Source organism: Porites lutea, chromosome 1 (genome assembly GCF_958299795.1).
Source record: "Porites lutea chromosome 1, jaPorLute2.1, whole genome shotgun sequence".
NCBI classification, from domain to species: domain Eukaryota; kingdom Metazoa; phylum Cnidaria; class Anthozoa; order Scleractinia; family Poritidae; genus Porites; species Porites lutea.
The window spans coordinates 56,041,150-56,058,649 of NC_133201.1; the positions used below are offsets into that span (position 1 = coordinate 56,041,150).

Consider the following 17,500-nt stretch of genomic DNA (forward strand, 5'->3'; position numbering starts at 1 on the left):
ATGTTCCTTTTCCAAGCTAGATTCATGAGTATGTGTAACTAGAGGATCTCCAGCCTAGTCTTGTGCATCATCAAGTCTTACATTATTTTACACGTAGACAAGATGCTTTCCCTCTTAAGTCTTTCTTTAGCCATTATGCAAGTATTATTACAATATGTTCTAGTAATTTTATCCTGCATTCAATGGCAAGCAAATCTTTACCATACTTCATTCATACATGCCATATATATTAACGTTATTTAACAAGTGCTATGGGAACATTGCACCAGGTCCCAAATACATTGTACAATAATATTGTGTAATGTAGAGTTCCATCAAGGGGGTATTAGCAATATTTATGTACGTATGCCTGTATCTAGCGATGTGGATCCCTTGAACTGTAAATGCATTGCTTACCAAAATCCTCTGATTGTACATCAAGTCCTTGGCCTGTGGACGTTCTGCATGTGAAATTATGTCACTTACCAGGAAACTGATATTCAGGATCAGTCGTAATCAAGTGCTGATTTGTATTTTAGGGACAAGTGGATAATCTTATGCAACAAGTAGCAGATGAAGCAGGGTAGGTAACTAGTAGGAGCTATCATTAACTATCATTAATGTTTTTGTTGTGTAGCTAACCTTAGGCTGTTATATATTTTAGACTACTTTCAGTCCATCTTAATTCTCCAAAGGTCTGTTGTATTTTCTATACCAGCAAGCCCTTTTGCAAAAAAAAAGAGGTTAAATGAGAAGAGGTTATGGTGTGCTTTTCCTTATCTTGTTGTAGTGCTTCTTATCTCTTTTTTTTTCTGAGTTTTTTTTAGTAGGATCAATAAATTTTTCAAGAGAGAAACAGTTTGATCTATTCTAGAGATACTGACTTTTTCCAGCCTTAATACTGGTAGCTGTGAAAATCCCAAGTTTTGTGTCTGGGTAGCAATATATCAAGCCCCAGTTTTTCAAATGGTGAATAGCGCTATCCACTGGATAAATCTCTATCCAATAGATAATGCAATTGATTTTGAAAAAACATTATATGCTGAATAATGTTTTACCTGGTGGATAGCACCGTCCAGCATTTGAACAACCTGGGCAAGAACAGATTAAAGACTACAAGCAACTTGGAAACCCATTTTGACTTTTTTGTCATTATTTTTTTCTCTTTCAGGCTGGAATTAAATATGGAGCTCCCTGCTGGACAACAGCAACCAATTGGAACAGCTTCTGCAGCTTCTGCAGAGCAGGTATTAAATTATTTTAATGGTTGATACACTTAGAAGAAGCTTAATCAGTAAGAGTGGTAATAACCCATCTCTCGTTGATCCCCATCACTGGGCTCCCCATCACTGGGTACATGTACAATTTTACCTCTTTGTTTGCACCTCAAAAATGCTGTGCTAATTATAAATCTGTCCAGAATCTGATGAGAAGCTCTGATTGGTTAAGGCAATACTCTGTCAGCTATATTTACAAATGACCACCCTGCCAGCAGAACTTCTGTTTGGCTCATTCAATTTTGGTGTACTCGAGAACGACTCTGCATGAACATCAAGTAAGGTCTTTGTTGAGCATGCATGGCATGTTTCTAGGATATAGTTTTGAATCCAGGTCTAATAACGATGTGCTTGCTATAGTGAGTTTGGTTATGACCATTGGTCTATCGATTAACAGATGGACTCGGACTCGAAAAAAAACATTTTGACGATAGAAAATAAGATTGACTTGGCCAGAAGTTTTGGCGGTAGCAACTTCAAAAGTTTGACATGATTCAGCCAAAACCTCCTTTTCTCCTCCTCACTCAAGAAGACAAAAGGAGACTCTGCTCCGCGCAGGGTGATGAATGAAGGACAAACCATCAAAACATAAAAGGCACCAAATTTACCAGAAAGGGTCATTTTGTGGGAATAATGATTATATTAATTTTTTGCTCAGTCTACAAGAAGTTTTTCAGTTTTACTCGCACCAAATTTGCAGTTGGACTTAACAATTAATTCAACTTAATTAAATTAACAGAAACTCCAACATATTTTACCTTCCATTTTGAAATTAGATTTCTTAAAGCTGACCAAAGATAAATATGTTCACTTGTACATGAAGCAGAAATACATTAAGTTGAAAAAAGATTGTTAATGAGGTTTGTTTTTATTTTTAGGATGAGCTGTCACAGAGGCTTGCAAAACTACGACAAGCTTAAGATGATAAACAAGTCTCTAAACTACAATAACCTGTTATTTTTAAAATTCCTTTCATTCAGCGTTAATTATAACTGACATTTACATGAAGACTAGCCGTAATGCATCACGGTGTTCAAGTGAAGAATAGGGTGGAAGTTTAGTAGAGAAGAGAAAAAAGGCTCTTTACATCTTTTTGTACCCTCCGGTCCCACTCTCTGAACACTTTGAACAGCCTACATAAAGCCAAATTGCTCTAGCATGCGTAGCTGGTGGTTTTGTTTGGGAGTGCCATTGGGGGAGCACAAGTGAGCTGCAAAGCTTTGCCAGTTGCTTGCAAGTACTTTGGGCACATTTTTATGCCCTTGTGCTGCTCATTTGCAAGCTTGCCAAACAAACCGAAGTTACGCTAGCTAAAACTGTTAAAAAAAAACTCTTTGAAGTGATTCTGGTCTTTTGTTATACACAGTTGAGCCTCTGCACAATGGCCACCATCAGGGGTCAGAGAGAAAAGTATTTTGTAAAGAGGTTAAAACAATAGTCAATGTATCTGTCAGGACAAAAAGGGGCATTGTCACGAGGTGTCCATTGTAGCGAGGGAGCTGATTGTAGTATGTCGGCTGACTTTAGTGAAGCCTTTTTTTTTTTGCTGTAGTAAAAACAGAAGTAATAATCGAAGGAGTCTCCATTTTAAAGCCCTTTTAGTCACTTTTTATAAAATGCGAGATTCTCCTTTCAGTTTGCTTTGCTTATGCTCATGAACCAAAGGGAGAATTTTACATTAGATCAGGAGCCACTTAATGCCTTTGAATATTAATTGTAATATTACCTTCATGTCAATTTAGTTTAAAATAGCAGAACTGCTCCTCCATTGTTTAAAGGTTCCTTTTGGAGTGCATCAGGAGAAAGTCATTTGTAAGATCATACAATAACAATATCAAGATGTCTAAAAATCTATAATCAACGTTAATTTTCATGTTTTGCACTGTAAAATAGTGTAATTTTGTCACTGAAAGAAGATAAGTTGTCTATGAAAGGTTTTATATAGAGAGAAAACCGTTTGAATAAAAACCCATAAAACAGCCATAAATCGGCCCGTGGACCACACAGAAGAGACGTAACACACATTTTAAGTAAGGTGAGCTGTTTTTTATTGAAATCCTTTCATTTTCGTAGGTTACAGAAACGATAGGTTTTTTCCCATACAAATCCTTATATTTTGAATGTTACGCAACAATGCCGATGCTCGCCGATGCTCATATTTCGAGCTTGGGCTACGTGTGCGCCCCCCTCCCCCCTTTTATAAGGGTCTGGGGGCCGCCCCCCTCCCCCTCAAGGTCTGGATCCGGCACTGTATTAGAGCGGTTTTCATTTGAGTGTCGAAAAGTAATTGGTTTTGCACTTTCTACACGATGCGATTGGCTTAAAAGATTCGCGCCACCTTTTCATCAAATCAGAAGTAAAACCAAAGCCAATTGTGACGCGCTCGCATGCATTTTCCCGCGCTTTGCGTCAGCCACATGTAATTACTTCGAGTTTTGATTGGTTCAATGTATTGTCTGTGTCCTATGTGATTGGCCAGAGTAATTACTTTGGTTTTGGTTTTACGACACTCAAACGAAAACCACTCTATTCCAGCAGTACTTAGCTTTTTGCAATGAGATGATAAATAGCCTACATGCACGATGATCCATCACGTTTTTGTTGCTCCGCGGAAATGATGAGCTAGGCGGTTAGGTTGTATTACCGTGTGGACCCAACGTTTCTCTTTGGACGATTTGAGGTGACCTTATACTCAAACATGCATCCCGTGTAAAATATCCCATGAATAAATTTGGTTGCTCAAGTCTTTATCGAAGACCCTCATCTATCGAAATATTTTCAATTGACTGAGGAGCCCAGATCTCACTAGCATAATCATAGTCAGGTGAGATCTGACAAATATAAGGTATAACAGTGTTTTGGTGTCATTGTGAATAGAGGATGTTAGCATCGACAGCGAGTACGAGTTCTAGAACGAGATCAGCGATTTTGCGTACTGGGCATCCGTTCTGCGCATCTCCACGTTTTCAAGTCGTCCTGTCAAGTTGCACTACGACGAGTTCTCACCAAAAACTCGAAGTGGGTAGAACGACTGGGAAGAGCTGATTTTCAAGGGTAAATTCCGATCGTTTAATGCAGTTTCTTTTCGTTTCTGGCCTCTCTTTATCATCTTGAACATTCCCTATATTATGTTTTATGCAAAATACTGCTTTTGAAGTCGAGGAAAAGCAACCGAACACGATATTTGCTACACAGTTCTATAAACTCGAACTCGGTGTCATCGCTAACATAGAAAGCTGCGAAAACGACTTCGAGTACGAGTACGGCTTGAAGTCGTTCTCGTATTCGTACTCGTTGTTGATGCTAACATCCTCTAATATTGCTGCAGGTATGTCTTTCGAAGCCGAACTTAAAGGGTGTTGTAGAACAGTAGAAATAACATTTTATCGCTACTCCCCGAGGGCACAGTACGGTTCAGCCTCAGTATACGTGTATTAGCGAAAACGAGGTTAATTTCGTCAAATATATCGCCGAAACCAGTAAACGCTTGGTTAACAGATTCATGGAACTCTTCAGTTCAAAACAGATCTCGCCGTTGGCCGCAATTTTGCTTCCCCAGGTCACAAAACAAACTCAGTACTGGTATATGAAAGTCAACGCATACAAGCAAAGTTACGTTAAGTCTTTATTTTGGCTTTATTTAAACCTTGTTCCACTTCTGGCCTCGTTTCTACACATTCCTTAATTGGTAATTTGTTTCAAAATCCTCTTGTATTTCTTCTCCACATACGGCCTCTCCCAAGGCCTTTCCAGTTAATATTTCGGTAACACTACACTTGCTCTAACCACGTGACCCAAAACGCTTCGTCCGCGCAGAACAATGAGGCCCACTGTATCACGCAGGTGTTTCTAATTATAGCAATGTTCCAATTTTGAGATGTAAATTGCTAGTACTTGTGAAAAACTCAACATTTCTATATTTGCTGTTAATTATTAATTTTACAATAACAAATCAGCGGCTTGCTTATTCTCATTAGGAGATAACTTCATTTGTTACTAAACGCTACACGTCAGGAAATACATTAAATTTTTGTCCCCTTCAGCTTTGCAGTTAAAAGTTAAAACTTTTAAATTCAAGTTTGTGTACGGTTAAATGAATTGGTGGTGGCATAAGATGAACAGTTATGCCAACAATAACACCGTTGGACTTTGAAAAAGAAATTCGCGAGTTTCGTGGACAACAACAAGCGCTTAAATTGCCTCCAATAAACCAGTCGACTGGGTTTGAAAACTTCTTCAAAAGAGAGGATAAATTACACAAAAACCTGAAACTTCTTGACATAACAACGACTTCAAAGAGACGCAAGTTATCAAGGCAGAAAATTAAGAAAAAGGCTAAAAAAGTCGAGGAGGAATTTTCTTCCAAGGTGAAAAAAGTCAAGAAGACAGAGAAGAGCGAGAAAGCACCGTCAGTGCGAAGAATTTCAGGTGAAATTACAAAGTCATTCTCCGTTATTTCAAGTCCCAGTGGTTCAAGGTACACTCTTATTCAAAGACAATCATCAGCAGGGAGTGTTGGGAGCCATAATGGGCAAGAAACACATGACGCATATGATGGAAGTAGAAATGAAATGAAGTTCCGTTCACCATAAAATCATAAAGAAGGGATATTTCAACGAGGAATGAAAAAACATCAATTCTATTCAACTCCAGTAGTCACGGGATGTAAAAGAAAATAGCGAAGAATTTTGTCGCCGCTTGACTAAGCTTGCATTTGATAAATTCTTCCGAATTCTTCTTTTAAATCTTGTCTTGTTATCTCCAACAGTGCAAGCAATGTGATGAGGCAGTGTTGAATTACCGTATTTCCTCGAATAATAGCCGGGGGCGATTATTATTTTTTTAGCACTGACAAAAAGGGGCCGGGGTGATTATTCGAGGGAAGGCGATTATTCAACGGAGGCGATTATTTCAAATATTGCTCACTGGAAGTCGTGCCCTTTGTGTTCCAAAGTTGGTTCCTTGATTAATTTTCAATGTCAGTATAATATTCTCGGCGTCAGCTTGAATTGTCACTGATCAGTTTTGCTGGATCAGACTCCACTTTGACTTGGCAGGGAGGGGATAAAAGGAAGAGAAGAAGGCAAGAGGGGCTATTATGCGAGGAAATAAGGTATGTACTTTTTCACTGAGTGGGAAGGCCGGAATCTGTAAATAAGCATATGATCATTGCGTTATTTTTCTGACAAAGCGATTACGCGTTCATGGCAGCATTTGCTCGTTTCGCGAGCGCTTTTCTAGCGGGGCCGTACGCGTTTTTCCAGGGCCCTTTGGCTTGACGCGTACGGCCCTCGGAACTCTTTTTTCATATGGTTTTCCAACGAAACCGTGCACAGGGCCGTACGGGTCATATGATAATTTGTGATGAATCACGTGACATTATATTTATCAGTTGTTAATCTATCCTTACTAAACTTACGAGTTTCCCCCCTGGGGCCAGTCTCTGAAGACGCATCGTAATAAAATTTGATTGTTTAAAAAAGGGCCTTCGTGTGATACATTTTGCTGATAGACGCGAATGATTCTGACTGTATCCACTCCGTGTGCTTGGTACCACATTTTATGAGGGTCACTGAGCCTCCTTTTGCGTTTATCCTGAAAACATCCCCTTAATTTTTTCTACTGGTTTTTCGTTGTGGGGTCCTATGGCCAGGAGGGGTGGATTTATCAATCGTGGGGACATCACTTTATCTCGGGGTTGGCTTTATCAGAAGTGCCAGAAGCAGGCAGACATGTCAGACATTTGTCACCAGGCACCCACCTCCACTGTGAGCGGGTGTACGGCAGTTGTTACATGTAGCTTACAGGGGCTGGGTCACGTCTGTCCAGTTTATTTCTATTGCCAGTTAAGAGTCCTTTTGCTCTATTGAACTTAACACTGAGGATGCCTTATATCCCGAGCCAGGACTCGAGCCAGGACTTCGGGCCAGGACTTTGAGTTAGGACTCGAGCCAGGACTGGACGCAGGACTCGACAATTTATCGCTTTCCCTCCATTTTCACGTTCTGCAAGTCCCATGAGGGTTAGGGTAGAGTTAGAGTTAGGGTTAAGTTAAGGTTAGGGTTAGGGCTAGGTTAGGGTGAGGTTACGAGTTAGGTTATGAGTCCCTTTTGTTGCTTTTTGTTTTACTTTTGTTTATTAATTATTTTTATTTATTTTTCGTTCACAGAAAGATTAGAAAAGTCCTAAATGGAGTCTTGGCTCGAGTCCAGGCTCGAAGTCCTGGCTCGAATCCTGCCTTTGATGTTAGTTTATCTCCTTAACAATACCAAAAATTGGCGATTTTTTGTGTTTTGCGGGAACTAATTTTTACGATTAGGACAGATTGGTTTTTCTTGTAATGATTAATTTTTGCGATTTTCAGAAAGTACCTAGTACCCAGCATTGATAATTTTTTCGTTTTTATTCCTGTACGTGCAATACAAATACATATTTTTCAAACAACACTACGATGTGAGTACCCTATGTAAAACCAGTATTTCATTGTATACCGATTTGTTTCTGAACGAAAGAGACAAGTTGTAATTTCTTTTACTGTATTTTTTAGTAGCGAATTTAATTAGAGAATAGTGCATTTACTCTGGAGTAAATTTTTGCAAGAAAAATGTTTGCGGAAATTTTTATCTGCGGGAACTTGTTTTTTGCGGATCGCTGGGAAACCGCAAAAATTAGAACCCGCAAAATTTCGCGCCACACGGTATATCAAACCTTACGAAACAACTTTTCAAAACCCACAATCTACTTCAAATTGTCCATTTGTGCCTTTTTTGTATTTGACTTGTTATTTAGACTTTTCTGAAAGGTTTGAGCGCTTACACTCTCTTTTTATGAATAATAATATATTTCAGGCTGAAATTTGCGAAAATTTGAGAATATGATCATAATTATATTTTTTTAACTTAACGGTAAAATCAATTCTTTTTCTTTACTGCAAAACTAGCCACCAAAACGAAAAACGTGCATTAGCTGTAATTTATACCCCCTCCTCCCTCCAATACATGCTAAAACGGAAAACTCAGGAGTTAAGATTTAAGATTCAGAATACAAGGATATTTTCAGCCGAAAATCGGCATATTCAGAATATTTTGCATGGGCCAGAAAAAACAATATTCTTATTAACAGAAAAGAGTGTATCTTTTTTTTCACCAAATTTAGTGGCAGTTCATTCTGTTTGAAGTTTGATAGATTTCGTAACACAGCTGTTTTAAGTTATTTTTTTTCCTAATCTTTCGTTTATTTTTACGTAGTTGTGGTGGAAACATGTTGTTGAATGTTGGCCCAACTGCAGACGGATACTAGCACGAGCGGTATCATAATCAACCTTGCCTGGTATCCCTGTGAACAAGCTGCTATCCAAGTGGGCCTGGATTCTTAAGCTCGAGAAGGTTTTGTGAATAATAGTTCGACGGTAATTTTGGCAAAGCCATCGTGTAGAATAGCTTTTGTTCAACTCTAACATGCACTTAGCAGCGAAGCATTCCATACAGTGAAAGAACTGGTTCATTGTGGCATGAATATGATAATAGTTAATTAAAGTGGAATGTAGGTTGAACGTAGTCCTGAATAGGACTGTTGTCGTTGACAGTGACTGACGTTTCGACAACCTGTGCGGTAGTCATCTTCAGAGTCAAAGTGAGTTCTATCACGTCAGTTGATGGTATTATACTCTGGTTATTGATCTGATTGGTCAATTACGTGGCGATGTTATTGGTCGTCTGTCATCAGTTAAGCCGCGATGTTATTGGTTATGAAGACTCGTAGTCATTCAGTAATTGGTGGGTTTCGATCCATCTATTGTCACAGTTAAACAGTCCTCTATTGTTAGTCAAATTGTCAGTCAAATTGTCAGTTCGCAAATGATACAACTCACTTTGACTCTAAAGATGACTACCGCACGGGTTGTCGAAACGTCAGTCACTGTCAACAACAACAGTCCTATTCAGGACTACGTTCACCCGAACGATCAAACTCAACCTACTTTTGAAATGACTCCCGGGTTCAAACCTTTCACAGTTTTAAAGTGGAATGGTTGGGAAACCCTTTGTTATAGGTTTTTGTTAGCTTTTTTGGACCTGACCGTGTACAACGTTCAATAGCATTCCTATCATTTTGAAGTTATTGACCAATAGAAACATTGCCGCATTAATTTATTCAGTTATGATTTGTGAACAGAAAACAAAGGGTTGTGCACGGTCAGGGAGCTTCCAACATAAAAACTACAGCACCATTGTTTTCATCTTTGATTTTTGCCGGGTTTCCTAACCAGTCTCCTCTACTAACTATGATACAATGACCTTTTCTAGTTTTCTCATGATGCCGTTTGTCACAGCTTGGTTGCTGTTGCTCCAGCTGACCGCATAACCCGCAACAACAATTGCCCTCGTGATAGTTCAAATCCAGTTTTTCCTTTTTTGTCTTCTTGCACGGAGATCTAAATTGCTTGCGACTAACCACTGAGCCACTGTATGGGTACCCGCAGGTGTCGATTTTGTTGCGCGTTTTCCATCAATCGTCGATTTTTCAGGCGAAATGGTCGCATATCAAAAAAATTTTTTTGTGTGGTCACGTTACTAGCGAGCTTAGCGTAACCACAATGACGACGAAAACGAGAAAATAAGCAAAACAAAAACTCTGAAAGTGCAACACATTTGCGATCGTCGACACTTCGATTTTATCCGTAATACCCATACAGAGGCTCAACCACTTGAATACACAGTTCCCGCGCGCCTCCCTGTGAAAAAATGCACTAATTCGAGGCTTGGTTATGAATTTGTCCAGCCAATCCTCAACCTCGTATTATTGTGTGTGCTGACTGGAACGGGATGCGTTGATTGTTTGCAACTGTTGTAACAACAGGGTAAAGTGTAGTCTAGTGTAGCTATCAGAGAGATGAAACACTACGTTTACACAAACAACAGAGGTGGACCTCGCGGTCAAATTTCCTTTCATTTTTCACGTGCTCATTTGTTAGTTGTTTATTGGTTTTATAATAAAATGATTCTTTTTAATATTCAGATACTGCATTCTGATTGATTGTCTGAACGGGCCATTTGCACGATGACGACATTATACGACCAAGACCAGAACACTTTAGGGTTTTGCTTTTTTGGGCAAATTAGGACTTTCGTTATTTAAACCTCACTAGGATTACCAAATTTAAATATGAAAGGGAAGACGAAAAGGATTCTGGTTGAACTGGTGAAGTGACGCCATGGTGCAAATGGCTTATTTTCTCATTCTAGAAGCACTGGAGTTAGTGTGTGGAGTCCCAATAGCGGATGGCTCCCCGTTTGTTTTGAACAAAAAGAAACGAAACTTTGTGGAATTTCTTATTAAAAAAAATTTCTTTGGGAGGGTTTACTCTCCTCGACTCACGACTGGAAACTCGGCTAATATACCGTTATCTTTCTAATAAACCTGGGGGAGGGGGGTGGGGTGCTTAAATTGTCCAGCCAGTGTCTCTTGTTTAATGCACGACATAAGAAATCGAAAGGTACCCAGTAACATTTTAAACCTATTCAGCGATACTACTAGTGTTCATTCTTATAACTCTCGGTCTTCCCCATCAAATAACTTCTATATTAAGAAATCTAGGCTAGATATCCAAAAGAGAGCTTTTTCAAGAGTAAGAGGTAAAATTTGGAATGAGATACCAGCGTTATTAAGAGAGCAGCTGCTCCCAAAAAACGCTTCAAAACGAAACTCCACTCTTTCCTTGTTGATATCGTGAAACATGATGACTATATTGTTATATCCCAAATTACATCTGCTCTGAAAACGTAAAATAGAACTTTTAAAGGTTACTTCATTCCAACGTACTTAATGAAACTCAACTTGCAATGTATCTTCACTTATGTAAACTGCCAAAAATTCTTTAAGTAATTAAGTCTTCTTTTGTAATTTTAGTAAATATTCTCATGGTAATGTTTTAGTGTGACTGTTCCGCCCAGATTTGCAACTACTATTTGCGGACCAGTCTCATTTACATTTACCATTTCTTAATTGTCACTCAATTCTGAGCATTTTAGACCGCTCTAAAAAAAGTGACTGAAATGGCGCCTGTGAGCGCAGAGTGATAAAAGTGTTAATAAATGTTTGAAATTGCATTTTTACAAGCAGCCAGTGAGTTGGACAATTCTATTTTCCTTGGCAGTTTATTCCATTCTGTGATTGTCCTTGGGTAGAGGGAATACTTGTAGTAATCCCTAATGGCTGTCGGCAGTGCGTGAGAGTACTCTAAGGAGCGAGTTGACTACGAATGGCCAGCGGATTGTAGTTTGGCATCTTCGTGAGAGATTAGCCTGTATCGCATTTTACACAGCATAGATAGGCGTGCTGTAGTTCTTTGTGTTGTGTTGTATATTTGCAAATATTTCTTTAAGTTAAGTTTGCTAAGTTGAAGTTGAAGGAGGCCGGGAGTTGGGGGATTATTGGAGACGGAGAACGTGTATTAAAAACTGGAGAGGCCGAACTCTTAGTAATTCATTTTATTTCATAAACAGTATTACTGAATAGTCAGTGAACAATATTGGGTGAAAACCATAATGATTCTTTACTTGTAATGTAAGCTGAGTTTTGCAAGAAAACTAGAGCTACCGTACCCACTACACTGAAATTGACAATCTGCTTGAAAACAACACTAAAATGGAGATTCTTTTCCAGTCGTACACTGCGTATTCACGATACATCGAACGATATGATTCGCTTACATCAGATGAGGCTCCTGGCCGTCGTGCAAAGCCACCCTCCCTCACCCCCTCCTCCCGCCACTCCCCCACACCTGCCGCGTGAAAAGAAAATGAGACTCCGGGAACGAGAATGCTGCACGTCCATTGAAGAATGAGAGGATGGGGACAAGAGATACCCTGGGAACGAGGTTGATTTAGAGCATAATGACTATGACGTCATGTGCTTAGATAAAATGCAGCATCAGAAACTACTATTTTACATCAGTTTGAGTTTCTGTTTCTGAGTCAGGAGCCGATTCTGTTTTGTGTTCCTTGTTTGGGGTTTTGTTTGTATTTCCGTTTATAGATTTATCTTTCTGTTTCGGGTTTTGGGTTTTCGATTTTGCTTGTACGCTTTTTTTTTAGGGTTTTGCACGTCTATTTCCAGGTTTTGAGTGTTTGTTTTGTATTACGGGCATAAAAGTTACTGAAATGGCGCTTATGAGCGCAGCGTAATAAAAGTGTTAATAAATGTTTGAAATTGCATTTTTAAAAGCAGCCAGTGAGTTGAAAAATTCTATTTTCCTTGGCAGTTTATTCCATTCTGTGATTGTCCTTGGGTAGAAGGAATACTTGTAGTAATCCCTAATGGCTGTCGGCAGTGCGTGAGAGTACTCTAAGGAGCGAGTTGACTACGAATGGCCAGCGGATCATAGTAGTTTGGCATCTTCGTGAGAGATTAGCCTGTATCGCATTTTACACAGCATAGATAGTCGTGCTGTGGTTCTTTGTGTTGTGTTGTATATTTGCAAATATTTATTCAAATAAAGTTGGCTAAGTTGAAGTTGAAGGAGGCCGGGAGTTGGGGGATTATTGGAGACGGAGAACGTGTATTAAAAACTGGAGAGGCCGAACTCTTAGTAATTCATTTTATTTCGTTAACAGTATTACTGAATAGTCAGTGAACAATATTGGGTGAAAACCATAGTGATTCTTTACTTCTAATGTAAACTGCGTTTTGCAAGAAAACTAGAGCTACAATCTGCTTGAAAACAACACTAAAATGGAGATTCTTTTCCAGTCGTACACTGCGTATTCACGATACATCGAACGATATGATTCGCTTACATCAGATGAGGCTCCTGGCCGTCGTGCAAAGCCACCCTCCCTCACCCCCTCCTCCCGCCACTCCCCCACACCTGCCGCGTGAAAAGAAAATGAGACTCCCGGAACGAGAATGCTGCACGTCCATTGAAGAATGAGAGGATGGGGACAAGAGATACCCTGGGAACGAGGTTGATTTAGAGCATAATGACTATGACGTCATGTTCTTAGATATTAAAGATGCAGCATGAGAAACTAACAGTAAAAACCCGCGAGTAAGAACCTACATTTTCCAGGGTTAGCCTAAACAGGTTCTTACATAAATGGTGGTTAACATAAATTTAGGGTATCTTGGTTCTTAATAGGTTCTTAATTTCTTGCAAAAAATTATGTCGTTGCTAAGAAGATTTTAGTGATCAGTACCCTTAAATTTGCATACCTAGTGATTGCTTATATTTTAATATGACCATAATAGAGATCTAATCTCACATGAATTTTAATTTCTTGAGTCAAAACAACTTTATATACATGATTGTGCTGTAAAACACAATATTATAAACATTTTCTCAATGACCTCAATCAAAAAACATTTATATATGTACTAACTTGCCTTTTGCAATTGCAATTAGTAAATATTTTTAAATGATTTTTGAAAATAAGAACCTTTCTTCAAATTTTAGGCTAAAGAGGTCCTTATATAGAGGGGGTCTAAATTGCATATTTTAGCCTAACAGGTTCTTAAATCTTAGGTTCTTATTTGTGGGTTTTTACTGTATTTTATATTAGTTTGAGTTTCTGTTTCTGGGTCAGGAGCCGATTCTGCTCTGTGTTCCTCGTTTGGGGTTTTGTATTTACGTTTAGAGATTATCTTTCTGTTTCGGGTTTTGGGTTTTCGATTTTCCTTGTATGCGTTTTTTTTTAGGGTTTTGCACGTCTATTTCCAGGTTTTGAGTGTTTGTTTTGTATTACTGACATCAAGGAAAACTTTCAGTTTTTTACATTGTATGATTCAATTTTGTATTTTGTGATTCTAGTTCTAGTGTTTCCGTTTTGGAATCTGTGTTTCTGTTTTGGGTTTTGGTTTTCCTTTTCGGGTTTTGTGGTATGTATTTTCCTTATCGGCCACCATATATTTGACCGCCGTTTGTCTGTAAATCTATCCGCTAGAGGAAACTTACCTGCCTCGGTTAAGCATTTCGTGACAATCCAGATAGGAAAAAGGCTCAATTATCTCAGAATTTAAGCAGGTATCTCATATGTCATTTGTGCTTTATTTTTTGCTTCTCTTGTTTAATTTAAAAGTAACTTCTGATTTAGACCAGTTTACGACAGTCAATCATAGTATATATCGCTGTGTTTTGTTAAGGGTCCGACGCGAATTCTGTTTTAGTCCATGGTGAAGGCGAATGTGGTGGACTAATGACCATACAATAGAGAAAGGTGAGGAAAGAGGATGCATTGATACGTACTCTGCTCGTCACTTTTTTTGCCTGATTACTTTTTATATAAATGATATCTTTTTATAATTTCAAATGCGTTTTCGTTGTTTCGTTGTTGGATCTTTAACAGAGTTTGCATGTTAAGTTTTAAAAGTTTGCTTGCATCACCTTTTCTTGTAAAAACGCCTCTTACCAGGAGCCCATCAAATTTGATGGGCTCCTGCTCTTACACAGTAGATATTAGAATTGTTAATGTTTTGTGCAAGTGATTTCGTTGATTATCTTTACACATTTTTAATACACGTAAAATTTTCATTCTTTCAGGAAGAGATAGATACGGGAAAATTATACATCTCATTCGGAGGTACATTTGTCCAGTTGGAAGGTTCCAGATCCTTAATGCGGTTTCCTTTAGTCTTCTTTCATCTAGAACTGGATGGTAAGTTTTTAATGATCAAAATTTATATCTGAAAGAAGTGGTTTTAGTCGTTTTATGCTGAACGTGACTGAGTAGTTATGTAAGTAACATGGCATTTCTCCTTCCAGTGAGGGAGTGTCCTAGCACTATGTAGATTCTTAAGTCAGGAAATCAATTCAAGGCATAAGGCCCTATTATTGTTCGGTTTAAATTACATAAGAAGAAAACAGCTGTTCAAACCTAAGAAACATCTAAAGTCAGTGAGTTTAATTCAGTATTCTCATGCTACAAACGTGGTATATATCAATGAAAATTTTACGTATTCAAGGCGCAAGTTGTTTGCTAAAGTTAGAAAATTAAGAATGATAATCATTGGCAAAGTGCCTGGACTTTGGACGGCAAGATATTTATTGAGAAGTTCACAGGAAGAACAGCCAAAAATAATACATGCCGAAGGAGATCTTAACAGAATTAGCTAATTTTGCCTTTTTCTTTCTTCGGTTTTTTCGCCTCGGTTAATAAACCCCGATGCTAATTTGCTCCCCAAAATAAGAATCACCTCTCTTCAATTACAATATCATTTAAAGTGTCCACTTTCTTCACCTTACACCTTGCTAACTTTTTCAGTCTAAAATTTACATTCTCATATTTAATTAGCGTAGAGAATGGTAGGAGAACGTCGCTTTTTCTCTAAACGCGATTGAATTATGTTTTGCATCTTTGCATTAACCTTCCTACACAATAAACTGTTCTACAGCTTAATTTATGTGCATTTGTTACAAGTGCTAAAATTTTTTGTCAAAGTATTTTGCTTTTTATGTTCTGTTTTTTATTTTGCTATTGCTGTTCACCTTTACGCATTGTAATTTGCATTTGCCAAGGAGGGAACAAAAAAAAATTGAGGAGGGAAAATAATAAAATTGTAGAGGAGGAGGGAAATAAAAATGAAAAGGGAGAGGGGTAAGTACAACATTTTGCACAGTGTAAAAAAAAAAAAAAAAAAAAAGATGGCTTGCCTTCTTTGACTATTTCAATAGAATCTTCAATCTAATCTTTTTGCAATTATTTGAATAAAGGGTCATTAAGTTGATTTCTTGTGTCTTAAGAAACGTGTCTGGTTTTATTGCGAGAATCAATTTATTAATCGCGTGTTTCAATTGATCCTTGTTAAGTTGTTCATTGGGCTTGTTACCTCGCGTGCATAATTAACTGACTAACGGCGCGCGAAACGCTGATACTTCAATAGTTTTTAAAAAGAAGAAAATGGTTTTGCAATACTCAGACAAAATTGAAATAAAGAGTTTCCAGCTCCTCTTTGTGTATGTGTTTTGTTTATATATATATATATCCGATTTTTGGCGCTAAATAAGAAGACGCAAGCTGCTTCTTGCGTTGCTAGGAAATCGCTTCTCTCATTCTTACTTCTCTCATAGACGTTCAAACGGGCTTAAGTTACTTACTGGACAAGTCTAGGCAAGCCTATTGTGCCTACTGTAGTAGAGAGACGCTCATTAGTAAACCTATACCGAATTAGTATGCAGGAAGGCAGTGACTAGACAATTACTAGACACTGGCTAGGCGCATAATTAATATGCAGGAAGGCACTTTTTCCCTGGGTTATAACAATGGGTAACGTCAACCGGACAAGTCTAGGCAAGCCTATTGTGCCTACTGTAGTAGGGAGACGCTCATTAGTAAACCTATACCGAATTAATATCAATGATTTACCTTGACCTACCTCGACCTAACTCGACACTAACTCGACACTAAACAGGGGTAAAATGCTGAAGCATAACTACTTACACAGTGTGGAACACATCATAGTAAACCCGAAAATGAATGCATAAAGATACCAGAAATACATGGACCTGCCTTAGGGCTGTTTCGCTGAATATAAGGGGCCTCAATAAATCAACGGAGGAACCTCCTCCGGTGGCTCCATCTGAATAGATTTGATATAATTTTTTTACAAGAAACCTATGGCGATCCTAGCTTAGAGGATGTGTGGCGGGTAGAATGGGGTGGTAAAATTCTGCACACGGTTTCAAACACAGTAAGGGCGTAATGATATTTTTTAAGCCTTCCCTAAACGTTGATTTTCTGGAAATCACTGTGGACAAAAATGGACGTTTTCTCGTCGCGAACATAAATATTAATCAAGATGATTTGTGTCTAGTTAATATTTACGCTCCCAATGGCCAAAACCAGCAAGTTAACTGTTTTGACAAAATCATCGATCCCATTGGCCTTAGTAGTACTGACAACATTTTACTAGGCGGTGACTTAAACTGTCCTTTGACAGAGGTAGAGAAAGTAGGTGGTGGGGACAAACTCCATAAGAAAAGGACCATCTAAACAATCCAGGAACTTTGTAACAGCTTCGACTTAGTCGACGTTTGGAGAACTCAACACCTGAATAAGAAGCGTTATTCTTGGGCGAATGGCTCAGGAAAGATTAAATGACAACTACATTGCTGGCTAATTTTTACCCTAAAAAGGTCACCTAGAATTTTCGGGAGCCTTTTTTCTGGCTGAAATTTTCGAAAAGGTAATTTTTGATCCCTATAATTTTTGGATCACTACACAGCTAGGAAATCTGAACAGATGGAAAATTAT

General features: G+C 38.4%; 1 protein-coding gene across 2 annotated transcripts in view; it reads left to right on the plus strand.

Annotated features, from left to right (window-relative positions):
• The window catches only part of LOC140922542 (charged multivesicular body protein 1b-like), a 10,120-nt gene extending 6,929 nt beyond the window's left edge, over nt 1-3,191 (plus strand). The window contains exons 8-10 of one of the 2 annotated variants that reach the window (XM_073372522.1): nt 519-562; nt 1,151-1,226; nt 2,135-3,187. In XM_073372522.1, coding sequence (XP_073228623.1) covers nt 519-562; nt 1,151-1,226; nt 2,135-2,176 — 162 coding nt within the window. In that variant the 3' untranslated portion in view covers nt 2,177-3,187. Of the gene's footprint in view, nt 1-518; nt 563-1,150; nt 1,227-2,134 lie in introns of both variants that reach the window. The other variant, XM_073372527.1, reaches the window with a different exon arrangement.
• The last annotated feature ends 14,309 nt before the right edge of the window (nt 3,192-17,500 follow it).